This window comes from Heptranchias perlo, chromosome 2 (assembly GCF_035084215.1).
Source record: "Heptranchias perlo isolate sHepPer1 chromosome 2, sHepPer1.hap1, whole genome shotgun sequence".
NCBI classification, from domain to species: domain Eukaryota; kingdom Metazoa; phylum Chordata; class Chondrichthyes; order Hexanchiformes; family Hexanchidae; genus Heptranchias; species Heptranchias perlo.
In genome coordinates this window covers 118,463,305-118,488,438 of record NC_090326.1, presented here as the reverse complement: position 1 = coordinate 118,488,438, position 25,134 = coordinate 118,463,305, and the positions used below count along the sequence as shown (strand labels likewise).

General features: G+C 41.6%; 1 protein-coding gene across 4 annotated transcripts in view; it reads left to right on the top strand.

The window, feature by feature from the left end:
* ankib1a (ankyrin repeat and IBR domain containing 1a) overlaps positions 1-25,134 on the top strand; it is an 89,834-nt gene that overhangs the window by 47,747 nt on the left and 16,953 nt on the right. For all 4 annotated transcript variants that reach the window (XM_068006410.1, XM_068006418.1, XM_068006429.1 and 1 more), the window contains exons 10-17: positions 4,498-4,661; positions 4,871-4,959; positions 6,218-6,348; positions 12,215-12,349; positions 12,906-12,992; positions 13,078-13,144; positions 16,298-16,443; positions 24,324-24,502. In XM_068006410.1, coding sequence (XP_067862511.1) covers positions 4,498-4,661; positions 4,871-4,959; positions 6,218-6,348; positions 12,215-12,349; positions 12,906-12,992; positions 13,078-13,144; positions 16,298-16,443; positions 24,324-24,502 — 998 coding nt within the window. The remainder of the gene's footprint in view (positions 1-4,497; positions 4,662-4,870; positions 4,960-6,217; positions 6,349-12,214; positions 12,350-12,905; positions 12,993-13,077; positions 13,145-16,297; positions 16,444-24,323; positions 24,503-25,134) is intronic.

The window sequence follows — 25,134 nt, the reverse complement described above, 5'->3', positions numbered from 1 at the left end:
TGGTACAAATCAGCTATTGTTCTCACTCCTAATCAAAAGACCCTTGCTGAAAAGACCATACAGATGGATGTGGATGTCATGAGTACATGATAGGGCTGACTTGTGACGGTCAAGTGTTATGCATCTGTCTAGCTTCACAAATTGTAAAATCAATCTCCTCTACAATTGTAAATTTACAAAAAATTTGCTTTTAATTTCATTGAGATTAATTTTGAAAGCCTAAAATTCATGCCCAGGAAAGTAACAAACCACAGCCTGCTCTGGATGTTCTATTGAAAGCAATGCCATATTTGTAGAGTTAATACTATTAAGTATAATTGTCATCCTGATGTCAACAATATATAATGGACTGCTAACCTGTCATATACATTATTTAATTTTGTCCATTCCGTGGATGATGAAAAGTTAGAGCTTATTCTACTTGTGCAGTGGCCAACATTTTGTAGCATCTGATGTGGTCAGATAATGCTCTACCTCCATTAAAAAATAATGTCCACTTAAAAAGTATTTGAAATATTATCAAGTGCTTCTAATAATTGACTCATGTACAAAACCTGCCTTCTTTCTATTGAAATGCTATAAATGTTGAATACCATATGTGTAATTTGCCCTTCACTTAAGGGGCTTATGTAGTGAAGTCAAACAAAATTAAAACTGAAATCAACAGTTCTTCAGATGGCTTAGTAATTTTATATAGTGAGTAACTGAGCTGTACAGACAAGGAAGGTCCAAGGTTCAGTCCTATTCTGTCTGAATTAAATGAACTCTATCAGTAGGCAGCAAGGGCACTACAGTTGGCCTCAGCCAATCACGAGAGGGGAAAAAAAATCACCTAGAGTTGCTAGTCTTGACCACCATACAGTGATCCTTGCTGGAAGTGCTTGTGTGCGGAGTTTGGATGAAGATTAATCTAGGTTGCTGATGCGGCTTTGGTGAAATATCCTGCTTACCAGCCAATGCCAAGGCTCACAAATGGTTAATGACCACTTGGGTATGGAACTGAAAAGCACCTCAGACCTTTGGAACCATGCCCCTGCGTGGCCACAAGAAATGCGCTGTGTGCCCACTCCTTTACCTATAGGTGTGAGGCAAGGAAAAAATGGATTTAAAATACAAACGTTAATAAGGAAATTTGCCTAAATACCTTAACAAAATAAATATTAACATATAATTTGCAGAAGCAGTTATTGTAAGCAAACTGAGATGGTAGGTCTAAATATTGAGTTTTGAAGGCTCCAGATATAAATGGAAATACAAAAGAAGGAACTTGTATTTATAAAGCTCTTTCCACAAAGTCCCAAAGTGTTTTACAGCCAGTGAAGTTCTTTGGAAATGTAGTCATTGTAAGGAAACTCGACAGCCAATTTCTACACAGCAAGGTCCCACAAACAACAATGAGCTAAATGTTTAGATGTTGGTTGAGGGATAAATATTGACCAGGACACTGGGTGAACTTCCCTGCTCTTCATATACTGCCATGGGATCTTTCACATTCACCTGAGAGGGCAGTTGGGACCTCAATTTAATGTTATCCTAAAAACAACTCATCCAACAATACAGCAATCCCTCTATTGCATGGAAGTCCAAGATTCTTCCATCACCATCCCTGGGTATGTCCTGTCCCACCGGCAGGACAGAGCCACCAGAGGTGGCGGTACAGTGATATACAGTCAGGAGGGAGTGTCCCTGGGAGTCCTCAACATTGACTCTGGACCCCATGAAATCTCATGGCATCAGGTCAAACATGGACAAGGAAACCTCCTGCTGATTACCACCTACCGTCCTCCCTCAGCTGATGAATCAGTCCTCCTCCATGTTGAGCACCACTTGGAGGAAGCACTGAGGGTAGCAAGGGCACAGAATGTACTCTGGGTGGGGGACTTAAATGTCCATCACCAAAAGTGGCTCGGTAGCACCACTACTGACCGAGCTGGTCGAGTCCTGAAGGACATAGCTGCCAGGCTGGGCCTGCGGCAGGTGGTGAGCGAACCAACACAAGGGGAAAAACTTACTTGACCTCGTCCTCGCCAATCTACCTGTCGCAAATGCATCTGTCCATGACAGTATTGGAAGGAGTGACCACCGCACAGTCCTCGCGGAGACGAAGTCCCGTCTTCGCACAGAGGACACCATCCAACGTGTTGTGTGGCACTACCACCGTGCTAAATGGGATAGATTCAGAACAGATCTAGCAGTTCAAAACTGGGCATCCATGAGGCACTGTGGGCCATAAGCAGCAGCAGAATTGTATTCCAGCACAATCTGTAACCTCATGGCCCGGCATATTCCTCACTCTACCATTACCAACAAGCCAGGGGATCAACCCTGGTCCAATGAGGAGTGTAGAAGAGTATGCCAGGAGCAGCACCAGGCGTACCTAAAAATGAGGTGCCTACCTGGTGAAGCTACAACTCAGGACTACATGCATGCTAAACAGCGAAAGCAACATGCTATAGACAGAGCTACGCGATTCCACAACCAACTGATCAGATCAAAGCTCTGCAGTCCTGCCACATCCAGTCGTGAATGGTGGTGGACAATTAAACCACTAATGGGAGGAGGAGGCTCTACAAACATCCTCATCCTCAATGATGGCGGAGTCCAGCACATGAGTGCAAAAGACAAGGCTGAAGTGTTTGCAACCATCTTCAGCCACATGTGCCGAGTGGATGATCCATCTCTGCCTCCTCCCGCTATCCCCACCATCACAGAATCCAGTCTTCATCCAATTCGATTCACTCCACGTGATATCAAGAAATGGCTGAGTGCACTGGATACAGCAAAGGCTATGGGCCCCGACAACAACCCAGCTGTAGTGCTGAAGACTTGTGCTTCAGAACTAGTTGCGCCTCTAGCCAGACTGTTCGAGTACAGCTGCAACACTGGCATCTACCCGACGATGTGGAAAATTGCCCAGGTATGTCCTGTCCACAAAAAGCAGGACAAATCCAATCCGGCCAATTACCGCCCCATCAGTCCACTCTCAATCATCAGCAAAGTGATGGAAGGTGTCGTCGACAGTGCTATCAAGCGGTACTTACTCACCGATAACCTGCTCACCGATGCTCAGTTTGGGTTCCGCCAGGACCGCTCGTCTCCAGACCTCATTACAGCCTTGGTCCAAACATGGACAAAAGAGCTGAATTCCAGAGGTGAGGTGAGAGTGACTGCCCTTGACATCAAGGCAGCATTTGACCGAGTGTGGCACCAAGGAGCCCTAATAAAATTGAAGTCAATGGGAATCAGGGGGAAAGCTCTCCAGTGGCTGGAGTCATACCTAGCTCAAAGGAAGATGGTCGTGGTTGTTGGAGGCCAATCATCTCAGCCCCAGGACATTGCTGCAGGAGTTCCTCAGGGCAGTGTCCTCGGCCCAACCATCTTCAGCTGCTTCATCAATGACCTTCCCTCCATCATAAGGTCAGAAATGGGGATGTTCGCTGATGATTGCACAGTGTTCAGTTCCATTCGCAACCCCTCAAATAATGAAGTAGTCCGTGCCCGCATGCAACAAGACCTGGACAACATCCAGGCTTGGGCTCATAAGTGGCAAGTAACATTCGCGCCAGATTATTGCCAGGCAATGACCATCTCCAGCAAGAGAGAGTCTAAGCACCTCCCCTTGACATTCAATGGCATTACCATCGCCGAATCCCCTACCATCAACATCCTGGGGGTCACCATTGACCAAAAACTTAACTGGACCAGCCATATAAATACTGTGACTACGAGAGCAGGTCAGAGGCTGGGTATTCTGCGGCGAGTGACTCACCTCCTGACTCCCCAAAGCCTTTCCACCATCTACAAGGCACAAGTCAGGAGTGTGATGGAATACTCTCCACTTGCTTGGATGAGAGCAGCTCCAACAACACTCAAGAAGCTCGACACCATCCAAGATAAAGCAGCCCGCTTGATTGGCACCCCATCCATCACCCTAAACATTCACGCCCTTCACCACCATCCACAGGATGCCCTGCAGCATCTCGCCAAGGTTTCTTCGACAGCACCTCCCAAACCCGCGACCTCTACCACCTAGAAGGACAAGAGCAGCAGGCACATGGGAACAACACCACCTGCACGTTCCCCTTCAAGTCACACACCATCCTGACTTGGAAATGAGACGGAGAAACTGGGAGAATGGAATCAAGTCCTTGCGGGTATGGGGTGAGAGGAAGTATAATCAAGGTAGCTGTGGGAGTCGGTGGGCTTATAATAGATATTGGTTGACAGCCTATCCCCAGAAATGGAGATGATGAAGTCAAGGAAGGGAAGAGTCGGAGATGGACCATTTGAAGGCGAGGGAAGGGTGGAAATTGGAAGCAAAATTGATTAAATTTTCCAGTCCTAAGGAAATCTGTAATTTTCAGAGGATACTCGTCTTGGTTGGGTTCAGGCCTAGCTCTCAGAAATGGAAAGATACTGAACCCACTGCTCTGTTACAACTTGTTTAATATTTGTGCTTTACCAGGATTCGGTACATTGGTATTCTTTTTGTTTTAGGCATTTGTAGAAAATAATCCAGTTATCAGATGGTGTCCCACTCCTGGCTGTGAAAGGGCAGTAAGACTAACCTGTCAAAGATCAGGTTCTACAATGGACCAACTGAGCTTTCCTCTACTTAGTGCACCAGCAGTGGATTGTGGGAAAGGACACCTCTTCTGTTGGTTAGTGTACAGAAATTTGAGTTTCAGAATGTCTTAATTATGCAGCTATTAATTTCTACAGATGTTTTTCTGTTGCCATGGATTATAGGAAGATATTTTTGTTTTTGGTACCATTTCTTAAGAAATGCCAAATTGCATAATTTTAAATTTGCATATTTTGAAATGATCAGATGTATTTCAGGATGTAGTTAATATATATTTTTTCATAGGGAGTGTCTAGGAGAAGCCCATGAACCCTGTGATTGTCAAACATGGAAAAACTGGCTACAGAAAATTACAGAAATGAAACCAGAAGAACGTAAGACCTTCATATTCCGTTCTGATTCTTTGAAGACTCTTAAGCATTTTTGTAGTTAATGATATTGCTGAAATTTGAACATTTCACCAAATGCCTCTTGATTTCTACCCCCCTCTGCGCTAGTCCATGCTCTCCCATTGCTGCCACATCACCAGAATTTCTTCTTGGATGTAATCACTTCCACTCTGGAAAAAGTCAATCAAGAAAAAGTGCACTTTGTGAGGCAAAACTGGTACTCATTGCCTGCAATTGTCTCTCTTCCCTCCTGCCTCTTGCCATGGAACTCGTGCCCAGTAAGGGAATGTTTCTTTTATCGCCAATTGACTTCTGTGCTCTTTTAACACCAGAGAACCATATAAGTTTACAGCACAAAAGGATGCCCATGTCTGTGTTGACTCCACTGGAGCAATACAAAACTAATCGCACAACTCCACTTTCTCCCCATAACCCTGTGGCAAAGCCTTCCATGCACCAACAGCCTGCTGCATAAAGAATTTCTGCTAACCTCACTGTTCACTGTTGGTGGCAGTTTTAAATTGATGACCCCCCCCACATTCTGAACCAGAAGAAATAATCTATCCCTGCTCGTTCTATCAAAACTTTTCATAATTTGAAGCACCTGTTAAATTTCCTCCTTAGCCTTCTCTGCTTCAGTGGCAATAGTCCCAGTATTTCAAGTTTTGTCTTATAACTATAGATTTACATCCCTAGCTTCATCCCTTTGAGTCTATGCTGTACACTCTGTGGCTGTAATGTCCTTTCTGTAATGAGGTGGTCACTGTGGCCTAACCAATGCTTTGTACAAATTCAACTTTACTTCCATACTCTGGTATTCTATGCCCTGACTTATAAAACGCAAAATGCTGTTGGCTTTTTTTATGGATTTATCTCTCTGATTTTTTTTCAGCGCCCACATATGCTCTGGCTAACCTGCTCTTAGACTTCTGTCAATGTTGCAAGCTCAGCAGACCACAGCAAACGCATGACAGTAGTCTGGGATGAATTGGAGTCTAATTTTTCCTGAGCTCTCGTCATTTTCCCATGGCAGCATAATTGAGATTAGGAAGTGAACCTTTGTACTTCGCTGCTATAGTAACACATATTGAACATGGCTTAAAATGAAAAACTGTGTAGGCAATATGTGCAATTTATGACTTAATATATTGTTGAAAGTTTCAAGTGGTTAGAAATAGTAATTGAAGTTGATAGTGATTTAAGTCCTTTTTATTTTTCAAACCAAGTTCTCTTTTGCTACTAGTTGCTGGTGTAAATGAAGCATTTGAAGATGCTGCCAACTGTCTTTGGTTGTTGTCTAACTCTAAACCATGCGCCAACTGTAAATCTCCAATTCAAAAGAATGAGGGCTGCAATCACATGCAATGTGCCAAGGTAAGCATGGTAAAATGGCTGTGGAGAGAAATTGCTCTGCTTAATCTAAATTACTTGAAATAGGTGTTTCTCTATAAAGCTAATGTGCTATATTTTAAACACTGTTTTGTGTTCATATGAATATGCAAGTACACCGTAGAATATGTTTTTCCATAATCTATTTGGTTTGTTAAAATTACCATACCATATTTAATTTCAAGCTCTAGTCCGTGGTTTGGACTTTTATAACAGAAATAGTTAACATGGTTAGACAAATGAGCAAATTCTTCCTAACTTAGACACCAGGTACCACATTTCTTATTTCGTGTTCCTCCAAAATAATTCCTGCCCACTGTTTGTTTATTTCCTTCACTTTTCAGCCACATTGCCAGAAGTACTTTTGCCTCCATTTTTATTCCAAATAGTAACCAGTAATATTACTGTTACATTTTTGGGCTTTTACACCAGATATTCTCCTCTGGTTCAGCACTATTGGTGACTCCCATAATCTGATTTTGCGTCCCATATGGACCGTTACCTATCCAATATCTAGCTAAATATAGCAACTTCCATTGTTAAACAGAAAACCCTTATCGCTGTACTCCAGCTTATTGGGATATATTATGTGCGACTAGGCGACCTCCTTGTCTTTGGTAGGCAGATGAATAAACACTCTATCAGACTGAGTCTCTGGCTTTAAATTAACCAACTGATTTATTTAACATGTATCATTGCTGTTTGTGAGAGCTTGCTGTGCACAAATTGGCTGCCATGTTACCTACATTACAACAGTGATTACACTTCAAAAGTACATAATTGGCTGTAAAGTGCTTTGGGATATCCTGAGGTTGTGAAAGGTGCTACATAAATGCAAGTTTGTTCATTCTTTCTAACAGGTAAATGAACAGTATTCATTATCAACAATATATTTACATTAATTACAACCTTTATTATTCTCAGTGTCATAACAAAGATGCATCTCCTGCACAATGTTTCAACAAAAGTTGATCCATAAACACAGTTGCTCACTTTTTATGGCAAAATCATTTAGCTCAATCTCTCCATTGACTTCAGGCTAATTGCCAAGCTGAGTGTAAGCCGCCAGATATAAGCCCACAATTGGAAGGTCTGGCTATATAACTATCCATCAAAGGAATTTTGAAGAATTGCCCCCTCAAAGATCCAACCCACATCTTGACCCCAGACACAGCTCTCAATCAAAGCCACTACCCTAGGATGTCACTCACCTCGGATGTTTGAAGCTAATGGTACAGCTTGGTTCATGATTTGTGCCAAGTACTAGACAGGTCTCCCATCCAGGTACAAGGTAAACAATCAATCCATGCATACCAAGAGCTGCCTGAACTACGCATGTGTCTGCCTTGCCCTGAAATGAGAATATTAGTCAGACTGTAGTGTAAATTCTCTATAGCTTGCTGAAACAACTAGCAAGAACTAATCTAAATCTTGTATGTGTACTGTGTCCTGCAATAAAGAATCCAATTAATAATCTAACAAAGACAAGATAAGAATGCTTTATTTTGTCACTACTATATCGTGCTTTCTATCTATGGTTCCTCTTACAATAACAAAAAAGAATACTATTTAACAATTCAGGAATGCTGAGCTATTCCTTCAATAAATGAAATCATGCCCGAATTGCCTTCATGTCCTATAATGGAAGATGAGTACAGTGTCCTTTTGAAATGCTAGTTGGAAGTACTGTGATCGCAAGCAAACTACCTAAAAGCTGAAAGTAGATTGACTAAAATAAATTCTTTGCTAATTTGAGTCTGAGCTTTTAACAGTTGCCTGTAGTGATGTGTCCACTCAGTGTATGCTAATGTCAGCCAAGAAACATTTTGTACTATTATTGCAATGAGTAACCAGATCATTATTCCACCAGAATAACTTTAAAAAGAGCCAACTAGGATGCATTGTAATGTGATCAGCATTGTTCTAACACAAAGAAGTTGAAACGTCATTATTTCAAAACAGTGTCATCAATCTGACATCAAGTTTCTCATTCAGTGGCTTAATTAAGTATCAAAACCTATATTGGACACTGAAAGCTGTAAATATCCCATTGATTAGTCACTGGCGGGCAGATAATATAAGCGGATTGGAAGTTAGCAAATGTAACCCCGCTATTCAAGAAAGGAGGGAAAGAGAAAACAGGGAACTTTAGGCCATTTAGCCTGACATCAATCGTCGGGAAAATGCTGGAATCCGTTAAGGAAGTGGTAACAGGGTACTTAGAAAATCATAATATGATTAGGCAGAGTCAACATGGTTTTATGAAAGGGAAATCGTGTTTGACAAACCTTTGTTTTTTGAGGATATAACTAGCAGGGTGGATAAAGGGGAACCAGTGGATGTAGTATACCAGGACAAAGCAGCCCACTTGATTGGGACCCCATCCACCACCCTAAACATTCACTCCCTTCACCACCGGCGCACCGTGAGTGCAGCGTGTACCATCTACAGGATGCACTGCAGCAACTTTCCAAGGCTTCTTCAACAGCACCTCCCAAACCCGTGACCTCTACCACCTAGAAGGACAAGGGCAGCAGGCACATGGGAACAACACCACCTGCACGTTCTCCTCCAATTCACACACCGTCTCCACTTGGAAATATATCGCCGTTCCTTCATCGTCGCTGGGTCAAAATCTGGAACTCCCTACCCAAGAGCACTGTGGGAGAACCTTCACCACTCTGACTGCAGCTGTTCAGGAAGGCGGCTCACCACCACCTTCTCAAGGGCAATTAGGGATGGGCAATAAATGGCGGCCTTGCCAGCGACACCCACATCTCATGAACAAATTTTTTTTTTAAATTTGGATTTTCAAAAGGCATTCGATAACTTACCACACAAAAGGTTGTTACATGAGATAAGGGCTCATGGGGTTGGGGATAACATATTAGCATGGATAGAGGATTGGGTAATGGACAGAAAACAAAGTATGGATAAATGGGTCATTTTCAGGCTGGCAGGCTGTAACTAGTGGGGTGCCACAAGGATCAGTGCTTGGGCCTCAGCTATTTACAGTCGATATTAATGACTTAGATGAAGGGACCGAGTGTAATGTATCCAAGTTTGCTGACGATAAAAGCTAGGTGGGAAAGTAAGCTTTGAGGAGAACACAAAGAGTCTGCAAAGAGATATAGATAGGTTAAGTGAGTGGGCAAGAAGGTGGCAGATGGAGTATAATGTGGGGAAATGTGAGGTTATTCACTTTGGTGGGAAGAATAGAAAAACAGAATATTTTTTAAATGGTGAGAAACTATTAAATGTTGGTTTTCAGAGAGACTTTGTGTTTCTTGTACAAGGACACCAGTTAGCATGCAGGTACAGCAAGTAATTAGGAAGGCAAATGGTATGTTGGCCTTCATTGCAAGGGGGTTGGAGCACGAGGCTTCGGTGAGACGTCACCTGGAGTACTGTGTACAGTTTTGGTCTCCTTATCTGAGGAAGGATGTACTTGCCGTAGAGGCGGTGCAACGAAGGTTCACTAGATTAATTCCTGGGATGAGAGGGTTGTCCTATGAGGAGAGGTTGAGTAGAATGGGCCTATACTCTCAAGATTAGAAGAATGAGAAATGATTTCATTGAAACATAAGATTCTGAGGGGGCTTGACAGTAGATGCTGAGAGATTGTTTTCCCTGGCTGGAGAGTCTAGAACTAGGGGGCATACCCTCAGGATAATAGATCGGCCATTTAAGACTGAGATGAAGAGGAATTTCTTCAGAGGGTTGTGAATATTTGGAATTCTCTACCGTAGGTGCTGAGTTGTTCAATATGTTCAAGGCTGAGATGGATAGATTTTTTGGACTCTAGGGGAATCCAGGGATATGGGGATCAGGCAGGAAAGTGGAGTTGAGGTCAAAGATCAGCCATGCTCTTATTGAATGGCGGAGCAGGCTTGAGGGGCTGTATGGCCTACTCCTGCTCCTATTTCTTTTGTTATAATTTAAAGAAAAAAATGGTGATGTACTGTATTTAGGGTGCAGGGAAATTGGATTTAAGTAAATAGCTCCAGTGTGAAGATAGCACAGGCATAACAGACCAAACATGCACCATCTGTGCTGAAATTTCTGTTTCTATAGTTTCTATTAATGTATTATCAAATAACAAAATGATATAGACTTGGTAACAAATTGATATCCTGAAAGCTGCAGTAAAAATTTCCCTAACTTGAACGGATTATCAAAATTCATATCTGAAAACAAAAAAACACGATATAACTCCAGTACTAATTTCCTCCAGTTTAACAGTATCTTTTTTAATACAAGCTACATATGTTTGTATTATATATAGATGGTAATGAATATCTTGAGAAACCCAATGTATATTTTTGGGGAAATTCATCCATCTCTGATAAGTCTTTTAAATTAAGACTTCTCCCTTTGTAACATGATAGAAGTTGCACATCAAAGCCTGCCTGTGTTGAGCATTGTAATAGAAAAAATCATACCCAGAGAAATGCCCACATAACACTGAGCCATGGGTCCTGAAACTATCCAGAAACCTCTGCTGGATGTGCGTGTGGAGGGTAGGTGAACACAACAAAACCGGGAATGAAAATTTTCTATAACCCATGAAATGATAATGCAGATTGTTTATTTAGAAAATTGGCTGGCAGTGAGTGCTGCTTCCACAGATTGATTCAGATGTTCTTTTGTGCCATAATTTCACCCCTTCCCCTGCAATGGGATATGGTTCCAGAGACAACAGTGGCCAATATTCATATGTCAGCAGGCTGTTTGACTGGGAGGGAAGGAAAGGCAGTACCACAAATGAGTCAGACCCCATGCTGATCTACTCCTCACGTACACACTTCTAGCGAGGATTGCTGGATAATGATTAGGACAACATGCCTGCCTGAATGGTATGTGGGTTTTTTTTCATATCCCGTTTTGTCAGGCCAGAGACACTGATCATTTGTTAGTGATGCCATTGTTGGCCTGGCTGTGATCAGCTCATTAAGCAAAGATTAGGGTCAAACCTAGGAGCTTTCAGTCTATATGGTTCAGTGCCATGTCACTTGGGCCTTTATCCATTGCATCATGGGGATGGCAGTACTTACAGATTGTGTTCAAATACTCCATACAAATTACTTCATAAAATTATCTAATTCAATGTATAGTTTATCATTGTTGATGCAATTAGGGATGGACAATAAATGCTGGCCTTGCCAGCGATGCCCACGTTCCATGAACGAATATTGAGAGTGCAGCCGTATGTTGCCGAATAGGATCAAACATTTAATTATCCTAACTTTGCTATGGTTATCTGGACATTCAAAAATTGCTGGATATCCCTAGGTAAGGTAGCATAGCCACTGACCATGTTATGTGAGCCATTTGGTGAGCATGAAATGCTTGTAACTTGGGCGAAGCCACATGAGTGAGCTGTATTAAAAGCTTTCAGTATATGATTTTTTCTATGGGTTGACTTTGAAATGTATCCTGATAAATCTTTGTGTATACAATAGGTGTAGACATTTAATTTTGAGGGAGAAGGTGCACTTTATTAGTTAATTGTCCAGATTGTGGCCCCTTGAATTTGATACCATGAGTTCAAATAATGCAACAAATGCACTGTTTGCTTTGGGGTAATCTTTTTTTCGCTTAAAACGGAAAGTTAATTAGTAATGCCATGTTACAGCTTATAAAAGTAATACTGTAGCAGGCATACTTGGAAAGTCACTGACTGATTCATTCATAAAATAATGTTTAGATTTAATCTTTGATTTATTTAATGAACCACCTTTTTTTTGTTACATAAGGTTACACTGCCTCATTGGTAAACTTGCAGAAATATTGTTAGAGATTTAAGAGGGTGGAAGGAGGAAAAAGACCAAGTTGCTCTCTTCCTCCACAGTGCAAATATGATTTTTGTTGGATTTGTCTGGAAGAATGGAAAAAGCACAGCTCATCCACTGGAGGCTATTACAGATGCACTCGATATGAAGTCATCCAACAGGTTGAAGAACAGTCCAAGGAAATGACAGCTGAGGTAAGCACGTCATTTTTTTAAGTGGAAAATAAAATTAATGCGTTAGTGGTTTCTGCGTACCTCTGCTTCGCAATATTACGATTGTCTCCTTCCAGATTCTGTGGCTTGTTCTACGAGTCTTCCAGGTCTATTTCTTCACTGTCTTCGTCATATTCTATTTTCTCTGTCTCCAAAACAATGAGTTTCTGTCTTGGGGTGGAGGGAGAAGAGAGAAAAATAAGTGATAAAGGAACTCCAACATAGTATGTCAGACTAAAATGTTCTTTTTAAAAATGGTGCACAACCACAAGAATGTTCCATAAGTAAAATCTTAAACTTTTCTATTACAACTTTTTTTTAAATTGGGCTTTTTTTGGGTTTGCATTTACTCCATTTTAAAAAAAATTTCTCAACTTTTGATTTAATTTTGAATAATTCTACAACTGCTTATCTCGACCCTACTCTTTTTAGTAGACATTGTATTTTTTAAAGAAGTCTACTGATTCTTTGAGATTTTTTTTTAAAGAAATGCACACAAATCATAAGACGTAGTTAGAAAATACCTCTTCTGTTTCAGGCTGAGAAAAAGCACAAGAAATTTCAGGAGCTTGACAGATTTATGCACTACTACACAAGATTTAAAAACCACGAGCATAGCTATAAGGTATGTTGTGGAAAGAATATTTGTATTTTAATACTGCCAACTTTGAATAAAGTAAAAATAGGCCCTATTTTCTGTCATTTACTAGTTAGAGCAACGTCTTCTGAAAACTGCCAAAGAAAAGATGGAGCAACTAAGCAGAGCTCTAAAGGGAGGTAAGTGAAATAAAACCAATAATTTAAGTCTAATGAGACTACTACTGCTATTAAGTGGTTGCAAGCCTGGAATACAGACCTTTGCAACAGACTGGCCTGGAGGGAGTTAATAAGCAGATTATTATTTTCTTTTATAAAATTTTACAACACAGAAGAAAACTTTATGACCCATTAAGCCTGTGCAGGTCTCTGAAAGAGCTGTTTACTTAGTCCATTGTCCCTTCTCTGTCCCCCTATAATGTATTCAAAGTCTTTGGTCTGCACCCACTTCCTGTCTACAAAACCTTGCTTCCTGTTATGTTTTTGTTGCACTTTTGTGTCAACTTTTTTTCCAATATAAATTCCTGTGTCCATATTTGTAATGAAAACTGCTTATGTAAACTTGTCACACTGTAATTACACCCTCCTGCCTGTAGCGCCTCAGTTTTGAGTCTCCCAGCTCCTCAGCCTGTACTGCAGAGAAATTCCTATGCTTCAACCAACTCTCTCTCTCTGCAACCTAAATTACTATACATTTCGCTGTTTAACTATAAACATATAAAATACAAGTATTGTAAAAAAAAAATGACAACGCATAACTTTAATGTGGGATTTGAATTGCGTCTGTGCACCATGATCCAAATATTCCCCTATTCTCGAACTCCATTTCAGCTGAAGACTACATTTCATCTTGACTCTCTTCATGTAACACCGCAGAAGATTGACCAGTACCCTTAAAATTTTTATTTTAAAGGCTATTGTTGATTTTCTTTCCACCGCTGTTATTGATGGGGTGTGCTATGAACCAACATAAAAAAAAATCCCTAACTTTTCCCTTCATTCTTTCAGTGACCATCTTAAATTTATGCTTTGTGGTTGCCTACTTGCTGGACAGTGGAAATATATTTTACCTATTTACCTTATTAAAGCCCTTTTGTAATTTTGAGCACCTATTGGATCTCTTCCTAACCTTCAGTTTGAGTGAAAAGAGCCCCGGCGTCTGCAGTCTGACCTCCCAAGCTTAAGCTGTTTTTAACTGATGTCATCAAAAGTACATTTTTTCTGTATCCGCTCTATGGCCTTGATATCCTTCCTAAAGTAAGGCATCTGAAACTGGACACAATATTCTATCGCATTTTAGCCAATGATTTGTTTAAGTTTAGCATTACCTCTTTGCTTTTATACTCCATGCCTCTATTTATAAAACTTAGAATCCTATACACTTTTTTTCATCAACTTGTCCTCTCGCTTTTAAAGATGTATGTATCTGACCCTTGAGTCTGTCTGCTCTTGTACTATTTTTTAATCACGAAGTGTGTTTCCTCTCATCCTTCCTCCCAAAATGTATCACATCACACCTTTCCTTATTAAATTTCATCCAACATCTATCTGCCCAATCTACTAATCTGTCTTTTTCCTTTTGAAGTCACTTATAGTCCTCTTCAGTTAACCGCACTATTTTTGTGTTGCAAACAGATATTTTGCTTCAGATAATTTTTATATACAGTTTCCATCTCTCCAATCTAAAAACATCCATTAACCAGTGTTGTTTTCTACCCTTTAGCCAACTTCCCATCCACACTCCCACATCCCTTTAATACGTGCATCTTAATTTTACCAATGCCTTCTATGCAGCACCTTAGCAAATAGCTTTTGAAAATCCATATACACCAAGTCCACTGCAATTCCTTTAGCAATACACTATTATTTCCTCAAAGAACTCTCAAAATTTCTAGTTCTTTGTATTTACAGTTTCCTGCTGTATTTTGGTATCCTGCATTACTGGCTTTGAATTAATTTAGAATTACTTTATTTCAGATATGGCCCTGTACCTATAATGCTCATCTGACTTTCACACAAGAAGTCTGAGTTTGGAAAAGTTTTAATTAACATTCACACTCTGGCTTCCCATAGGTAGCAAGTTTTATTTCTCCAGTCATCAGGTAAAAGGGAAAAGTGGCCCATGAGATCACTGGAGGTGAAGTACACTGCCCTTAGTTGTCACCTCTGTAGCTGGGGTAGGGCTGTGGTTAATGTAAGTGGAGATTTTTGGTCCACCCTTTGGAGTCTTCAACTGGAGTCATGGGCAGATGTGTTAGGAAGCTGAATCAGTAGGTAAGTTGATTGATTCATTGTGCAGCATCGTCTGATCTTGTTGGAAGGAGTAATGGAGGCAAATGCTACTGGAGAGGACTGAGGTAGGCAAGTGGGAGGAGGCAAAGCAACCAGCAGTGAGACTTCCCAAATTATTTCCAGACCAGGCAATTATTGTTATCAATCAAGGGGTCCACTCTATTATGCTGTTATCCAGTTTACACTGGGTCTAGTAGTCAGCATCAAGCATTCCTATGACAAGCATAACACAGCCGGATAAAAAGTGAAGTACCCTGTACTCTGCCTCTGCAATGTGCCTTTAACTCAACTTCCTCGAGCAGGTTTGTCCAATTTACATTCACATGTGGTCCCTGAATTCAGGTAATCCAGCCTGAAAAGTCCAGGCAACTCTATCTTATTTGCTGGTTTGTTTGAATTCTGTGGGTCTGACGGTTTGGAAAGAATTGCTTTTAGCACTGTTGTCCCATCGGTAAATAAATCCTAAATTGGAACAACAAGATGTATTAGCAACTTGATATATAGGAAAATTACCGGGACCATGCATTTAAACTTTATATATGGTCCCCGAGGCTCCATGGTGGGCGCCCATGCAGCCGACAAAGACAAAAGCTTGGACAACCTTGTCCTGCAGCACCCCTGCTGCACCATTGTGAATTTTTCCATTGTTCACACTGACTACCTTGTGTTTTCTGAATAAAAAGGATAGTTTTGTATTGGGGGAGCTATACCTAATAGGAACTAAGTTCATCGTCTCCAAGCTAACTTCACATGGAACTTTTCTAACCCACTGTGCACTCAATCCTTATCTTCTGTTTATAAAACAGGACTAAAATACAGTAAATAAATCAATTGAAAAGGGAAATAAAATAATTTTAAAATCCTGAATAGCTTTGGGATAGTCCATCAAGGAGCTCAGAATGTAGATGCGGCTACTCCAGCTGTTTCTTTGTTGATTGCTAGCATCTCTCAGGAAGAAAAAACAATATATTGTGGTTTGTTTGCCAAAAAGAGAAATGTCATTCTTCAGTGGGTGTAATGTATGTTGCTTTATCTTGTCAGTTGAAGGAGGGTCTCCTGATACCACTTTTATTGAAGAAGCAGTACTTGAACTCTTGAAAACACGACGTATCCTGAAGTGCTCCTACCCTTATGGATTTTTTCTGGAACCTAAAAGCACAAAGAAAGAAATATTTGAGCTCATGCAGGTATTTTTGCTAAAATTGATGACTCGTAGTATTGGGCTGTCTCATTTGCTAAAAGTTTGTAATTAACTAGCTTAAATTTAGAATATAGAAGACTGATACACATACTGTGCAGGGAAACTTGTGTTGTTTGTCACATTAAGTAGCTATCTAACTTGAACAAGCCATGTTATTAGGCACAATAAAGTGTAATGTTCTTGGATGAGTATTTGAATTGAGCAGTGGCAGCATTATTCCTTCCCTCTTTGGATGGGAATCAGTTGAATGTAGTTAAAATCATGACAATCTGAACTGGCTGGAATTCTCCCAGGTTGAAACTATTGGCAGTATGTCTGGTTTGTTTTTCGCATCTTCACACTTCTCTTGAAGAGAATAGAGTGCGGTAGTGGAAGGATTTGCAGGCTAATTAGGCATCTGACAGGCCGAGACATGAGCACTCCTTCCATGGCCGTAACTATCTTTACACCAGCGATAGGGTGGTTAGTTCTATACAGCAGGAATGTTTCATGGGCTCCCACAATCTACCCATACCCACCGGATGCCAGTATCCCATTGGATGCCAACCCAGAATTCAGAGCCAGAGCTGCAGTCTGCACTCACCAGGATTGTCTGGAGTGGGTTCCGAAGACCTGACTAGAGGCAGGAATGCTACCACTAAGCCAAAGACTTTCTCCAATCTGGCTTGTAATACAGTACTTCCAGTGCCAACTCTCAAGTTCTCCGATGTATAGATAGTGCTATAGTAGTCTTTTTTTAAAAAAAAAACAAGGGTTACATAGTCGAAGGATTATCAGGAATATGATGTAAAGCTACATGCCGTGGATCTATTCAGCTGTAGCTTGATTCTACCTGTTAAATAAACCCTGTAAAACAAAGACATTATCATGATTTTACTGGGAGTGGCTGATGCAGAATTCTATCTGACTGTGCGGATTTTCACTAAACAGGCTCTAGGTTCTTCAGGTCACTTTCCTGTACCCCTTTCTATCCCCTCCCCTCAATATAGCCTTTAATTCAAAGAAATTAATTTTAGTTTCAAATTTTTATAATTATTTTTGAATTAGTTGATTCTTTCCATTTGCCTTGCTTTTGGTTGTGAAAATGCTGCTTTTTGTGACAGAACCTATGTATATTTAAGCTGAACCCTGTTATGATCGGGTTTTGGAAGGGGAAGGAAATTTTGATTTTATTCAATATATGAAACCGGTTTCCTCATTAGAGAGCAGTCCCTTTTTTTAAAAGCTCTGTACTTCATTGAGAGTGTTTTTATATTTAAGCTGTGAGTCCTAAGGACATTGGGGAACTTTGTGGGAAAATATCCTGATTGTGACAGCGTAGAGGAGCTGCGATCTATCCACCTACTATCCATGGGTACTTCAGCACTATATTCAGTTATGTCAGACTTTTAGACTCAATAATTTCTCCATACTCATCCCTCAATGATGCCATTTAGAAATGAGAAAAAAGTCTAAGTTGATATTTTTTTAAATCCCATGATTGTGATTTGCTCTTAAACCTAAAAGCATAATTTCATGATACAAATTTAATGAAAGCCAAAAGAAGTACCTTGTATTTTTTTATTAATTAGCTTCAGTGATTCTCAGTACACATAACGTGGATTATGATCACTGCATTTCAGCATTCAGGTAGCAGTTGTAATATTCAGCTGGCAATCTGTCAAACCATTAATTTCCTTAGCACTGCCTGAGCACCGACCTAGCCAAGACTAATTCGCACATTATTTGTATGTAGTCTCTAGGCTGCAGCAGTTAGCATTTTTTGTTACATTAAAGCAGAATTTCCTTCTTGGGACAGGTAAGCTGTACAGAATTAGTGTATAAAAAGCAGTGGTTTGTTGTGTTCAGCATATCGCCTGGCAACATGTAGTCTGGAGTGCCTCAGTATAATGGGCTTTCAAAAAAAATAAATGTTAAACTTTAAAAGTTGTGCTATTAACTCCCTTATGATCTGATGAAATGTTATTAAAAATAGACACTGAGCCAAAGGAGGAGATATTAAGACTGGTGACCAAAAGCTTGGTCACAGATTGGTTTTAAGGATGGTTTTAAAGGAGAGGAGGGTGGAGGGATTTATTGTCTACCCAACTTTACCTCTATTACCAGTGATTCCATGGCCATCTTTGTTTTGTCAGGCTGCCCATCTGATATCAATTCTGGAATGAGCTAGAACTTTCTCCAATTAGACTTTTGAAAAGCCAAATCCATCTTATTATGCCCCCGCTAAAAACTCTACCTTTTTATCTTGACTCTATCCACTTCTCCAGACACTTGCTCAGGCTGAACCAGATGGTTTGCAACCTCAGTGTCATCTTCAACCCTAAGCTGAGCTTCAAATCCCACATGCTATCAATCACCAAGACCACTTGCACTTCCACAACATTGTCCAGCTCTGCCCGTACCTAGCCCCCCACTGTTGCTAAAACCCTTATCCATACTTGCATTGGTTCACTGGTTCAGTTATTCACATGTTAAACTTTCAGAGCCATTGGGAAGTTTGTCAAACAATCTCCAGGTGTTAGCCTTTACAAATTGAAAAGCTCAGTAAAATAGAGTAATTTCACTGTAGTAATAGTAATGCATTGTTTGCATTAAATTATTAGAGTATTTCTTCAATATTTCTCAGCCTTCATACAAACGGTTCAGAGAGTTGCACAGTATACCGCCCATAGTAGTTTGTTAATAAGCAACCTGAATTGTTTGGGGCCACTTGATTAGAATGTGTAAGAATGTTATTTTACACTGGAAATCCTTAGCAGAAATGGGGGAAGATTTTTTTGAGTAATATACATTACTGTGAGAAGATAAATTAACTAATTCCTCACATATTGCAAAACAAAAACTGAAAGCTGTTGCTAGATTTTGGTGTTTACACTTAATTTATCCTGCTAACCAATACTGCAACTCGTTATGGCATTTTTTAAAAAAGACAATTGCAGAGGTGCCACAAAATGCAGTTAGCAGGTTATGAGTATCACTTTTTTGGCTTTACTTATGTTCTGTATGTGTTTGGTCTAGGCTTAAGAGGAAAAAAATAATAGCTTTGATTTTCCAATCAGGCGTAGAGCTAACTGGAAGTATAGCAGAGTGCTGACCTGTAATTTCTGAGGCTAGCCTCATTAAAATATTGTGGGTGGGCTCCAGGCGTTAGCAATACTGCTAATTGGGAGCTTCCCCATTGTTGGGGTAGGGGGAGAACAGCAAATAGCCTGCTGTTGTGAAATTAAAAAGGCCTGCTGTCAACATTATTGTTTTAGCTGCATCCAAACAAATGGTTTTGCTAAACATGTCTTGAGAAGGCAGACATCCTCATGCTTCTCAGATGCAGCTGTGATTATGTTGCTGCAGGTCAGGCAGAGAAGGGAGATCATGTTGGAACAAAGCAATCCAGGCCATCAAGGAAAGCCGATCAGGGCAGTGGAATGAGGTGGTTAGAGGTTTGAGTGTCAGCTGCAACATGGATTTGAATAAAATTATGGTGGTACTGAAGTGCATGCCAACATTGTTCTGGAAAAGGTGTGGAAGTTGTTTGTTAAATGACTTGAACAGTACCTTTTATGTGTTGTACACAGAGAGGAGTCCATAGATGATGGTTATATTTGAGGGAAGGAGAAGATGTGCACAGGACTGCAATAGCCAGATATAGTGGTCTCAAATGTCTCTTGCAGATGGAAATGGGTTGCCTTGTGCATCCTCTTTTTTTAAAATTTGTTCATGGGATGTGGGCGTCGCTGACGAGGCCAGCATTTATTGCCCATCCCTAATTTCCCTTCAGAAGGTGGTGGTGAGCCACCTTCTTGAACTGCTGCAGTCCATGTGGTGAAGGTTCTCCCACAGTGCTGTTAGGAAGGTAGTTCCAGGATTTTGACCCAGCGACGACGAAGGAACGGCGATAAATTTCCAAGTCGGGATGGTGTGTGACTTGGAGAGGAACGTGCAGGTGGTGTTGTTCCCATGTACCTGCTGCTCTTGTCCTTCTAGGTGGTAGAGGTCGCGGGTTTGGGAGGTGCTGTCAAAGAAACCGTGGCGAGTTGCTGCAGTGCATCCTGTGGATGGTACACACTGCAGCCACAGTACGCTGGTGGTAAAGGGAGTGAATGTTTAGGGTGGTGGATGGGGTGCCAATCAAGGGGGCTGCTTTGTCCTGGATGATGTCGAGCTTCTTGAGTGTTGTTGGAGCTGCACTCATCCAGGCAAGTGGAGACTTTTCCATCACACTCCTGACTTGTGTCTTGTAGATAGTGGACAGGCTTTGGGGAGTCAGGAGGTGAGTCACTCGCCGCAGAATACACAAAGGGTGGTAGAAGTTTGGAACTCTCTTCCGCAAACGGCAATTGATACTAACTCAATTGCTAAATTTAAATCTGAGATAGATAGCTTTTTGGCAACCAAAGGTATTAAGGGATATGGGCCAAAGGCAGGTATATGGAGTTAGATCACAGATCAGCCATGATCTTATCAAATGGCGGAGCAGGCACGAGGGGCTGAATGGCCTACTCCTGTTCCTATGTCCTATGTTCCTAGAATACCCAGCCTCTGACCTGCTCTTGTCGCCACAGTATTTATATGGCTGGTCCAGTTAAGTTTCTGGTCAATGGTGACCCCCAGGATGTTGATGGTGGGGGATTCGGCGATAGTAATGCCGTTGAATGTCAAGGGGAGGTGGTTAGACACTCTCTTGTTGGAGATGGTCATTGCCTGATACTTGTCTGGTGCGAATGTTACTTACCACCAAGCCTGGATGTTGTCCAGGTCTTGCTGCATGTGGGCTTGGACTACTTCATTACTGTGCAATCATCAGCGAACATCCCAATTTCTGACCTTATGATGGAGGGAAGGTCATTGATGAAGCAGCTGAAGATGGTTGGGCCTAGGACACTGCCCTGAGGAACTCCTGCAGCAATGCCCTGGGGCTGAGATGATTGGCCTCCAACAACCACTACCATCTTCCTTTGTGCTAGGTGTGACTCTAGCCACTGGAGAGCTTTCCCCCTGATTTCCATTGACTTCAATTTTACTAGGGCTCCTTGGTGCCACACTCGGTCAAATGCTGCCTTGAGGGCAGTTACTCTCACCTCACCTCACCTCACCTCACCTCACCTCTGGAATTCAGCTCTTTTGTCCATGTTTGGACCAAGGCTGTAATGAGGTCTGGAGCCGAGTGGTCCTGGCGGAACCCAAACTGAGCATCGGTGAGCAGGTTATTGGTGAGTAAGTGCCGCTTGATAGCACTGTCGACGACACCTTCCATCACTTTGCTGATGATTGAGAGTAGACTGATGGGGGAGTAATTGGCCGGATTGGATTTGTCCTGCTTTTTATGGACAGGACATACCTGGGCAATTTTCCACATTGTCGGGTAGATGCCAGTGTTGTAGCTGTACTGGAACAGCTTGGCTAGAGGCGCAGCTAGTTCTGGAGCACAGATCTTCAGCACTACAGCCGGGATGTTGTCGGGGCCCATAGCCTTTGCTGTATCCAGTGCACTCAGCCGTTTGTTGATATCACGTGGAGTGAATCGAATTGGCTGAAGACTGGCTTCTGTGATGGTGGGGATATCGGGAGGAGGCCGAGATGGATCACCCACTCGGCACTTCTGGCTGAAGATGGTTGCAAACGCTTCAGCCTTGTGTTTTGCACTCACGTGCTGGACTTCGCCATCATTGAGGATGGGGATGTTTGCGGAGCCTCCTCCTCCTCCCGTTAGTTGTTTAATTGTCCACCACCATTCACGACTGGATGTGGCAGGACTGCAGAGCTTTGATCTGATCAGTTGGTTGTGGAATCGCTTAGCTCTGTCTGTAGCATGTTGCTTCCGCTGTTTAGCACACATGTAGTCCTGAGTTGTAGCTTCACCAGGTTGGCACCTCATTTTTAGATACGCCTGGTGCTGCTCCTGGCATGCTCTTCTACACTCTTCATTGAACCAGGGTTGATCCCCTGGCTTGTTGGTAATGGTAGAGTGAGGACTATGCTGGGCCATGAGGTTACAGATTGTGCTGGAATACAATTCTGCTGCTGCTTATGGCCCACAGTGCCTCATGGATACCCAGTTTTGAGCTGCTAGATCTGTTCTGAATCTATCCCATTTAGCACGGTGGTAGTGCCACACAACACGTTGGATGGTGTCCTCAGTTCCTGTTGCTCCTCTTGCTGAGCCCTTGCTACCAATGAGGATGTTTCTCCCCTTGGGCCTCCAGGATGAGACCTTTTAGTAAGGCACAGCTGTAAATCATTCAGCACACAACCATGATCTTTGAGACCCTAGCCAGACTATATTGCAGCAAGTCCCCAGATCAATCCAGACACCTCCAGCTTTCCTTCAACATGCCAGTGGTGTGCTTAATCATTATTCTGGAACATGAATGGACTTCATTATGTGCCCTGTGAAACTGCATAGCTGTCATGAGCCATGGCTGCAGAGAATATACTTCATCTCCAGAAGCCTTTCTGGGCTACAGACCTGACACAGTGGACTGCCTTAAACTGTAGGCATCATCCAACTCCCAAGAATTAAGCATTAATTGCATGATGCAGTTCTGGGTGCAAACGAGCACCACATTGAGTGTGTGAGATCCTTTTGTCTTGACATGGATAATGGCATTCAGCAAGGGAGCATGTGGGGCCACATTGGTGCAAACTGGGTCTTCAGGAATTTTGCTAATCTGTGGTGGCGGAAAGCTACACCAGTCCATTTTCTGTTCCAGACCACCTGATAGGGAAATCAAGGCTAATAGTTCTAAAGGAGCATTTCATTTTGAGCTAAATGATTGAGGAGCTGTTACTCAATGTATCAATGTACCAATGTCCCCATTGCTGATTGCTGTCTAGTGACCTGGTATGTGGACTTGCATCCCTGCAAGAGACGGTGCTTTCAAGAGAGGAGTATTTTAGAGATTTTCTTTTATGTTTTGGTTGGGGGAAATCTCACTCTGAAACTGCACCTTTTTTAAAATTCATTCATGGGATGTGGGCGTCGCTGGCGAGGCCGGCATTTATTGCCCATCCCTAATTGCCCTTGAGAAGGTGATGGTGAGCCGCCTCCTCTCCTGACCCCGGAGTGATTTCACTTAACCAGAATTCCTTTTATAATTCAATTTTTGGCCGGCGCCTCTAAAGTTTGGGAGCTTTTTTATCACAATCGGATGTAGAGACTTAAGGATTATAACAGTCTTTTATTTGGCGGAGTCCTTATGCAGCCATTTAAGAGTTCAGTCTGAATAATGTGCAGTTTCCTACGACTCTGGACTTGGGATGTTTCTAGGTGTAGCAACAAAGAAAGACACAGCCAACCATTGCCCACAGCTGTCTGGTGATCCTGTACTCAAAGTGGAGGAATTGTAGAAGGTTTTAAACCAAAGGAGTATTTATCAGTTGAAGGGGTTTTAGTTACTTGGTCGAATGTTGGGTGGAAAACCAAAATCAGCAATATCTAAGCACCATCTGTTTTGAAGATCTCTTTCAGCTTGTATTCTCTGAGATGTATACTACTGCTTCTTAGAGGATGTGCACTTTGAGATAATTTGATTTATTTTTCCTCCTTTGCAAGAATACCTTGTTTATGTAAAATGCCATGCCGTTATGATCTTTATGGCTGCAGAAAATAATTACTGAAATAGTGTCTGATTAAAAAGGTTGTGTGTGGTGGACACATTAGGATTCAGACTGATGATGCGTAGAGCCATTTCACGTATATCCCTTCACAGTTCAGGGCAGTTTTGAATCCCTGCCATTTAGGGTGAAAACCCAAGATTCAGAAGCAAAAAATGGGTATGCTCTTAACCCACCTTACCACTCAGTGTCCAACAAGTAGTATTTGGGTGATCTTATCAAGTGAAATTATTTACATCCACTTTGTTCAAACAGACAGACCTAGAGATGGTAACTGAGGACCTAGCTCAGAAAGTAAACCGACCTTACCTCCGCACTCCTCGCCATAAAATCATCCGAGCAGCATGTCTTGTTCAGCAGAAAAGACAAGAGTTTCTGGCCTCGGTGGCCCGTGGTGTTGCCCCTGCAGACTCGCCTGAAGTACAGAGACGCAGGTACTTCCTCAGTAATGCATTTCTTTAACAGTTATTTCCATTGCTTTAGAAAAATTTGATGTACCAAGATAAAATATGATTAAGAATTGAACTATTCTAAAGCAAAGCCATCTAACTTAGGGGAATACTTAGCTCTTTGTCAAGGTTTATAGTAATATAGTCAAATTAACAAGAGGAAAATGCACCCATAGTGATGAACGTGGTACAGATCAGAACCACTGGTGTATCGGTGCAAACTCCGTTTTTTTTAATTGTAAGCTTGCAAGTTCTGAATTTGGACAGTTACAATTATCAGGTTTAGCCCGATCCCAAGTGTCTATTGTAAATTTCTAGAGTTGGCACACTGTACCAGATTTCCCTGGCCCATTTTCCTGTCCATTGAAAATTTCCAAACAGCATTCGTCTGTGTCCAGAAAACAATGTTGAGCTTTTTGCTGACTATTCATTTCATCTCATGGATGTGGACAAATACATGTGCCGTTGACATCCAACATCACCCGGATAGTGTTTGTATACAATGATGAGCAGTTTCCATGTTTCAAGAAAAATAAGCAGGAAACCACTCTGTTTGGATGGGACACTGACCATCTCCCTACCACAGTTTTCTTTTTGCTGAGAAATCTATGAAACTG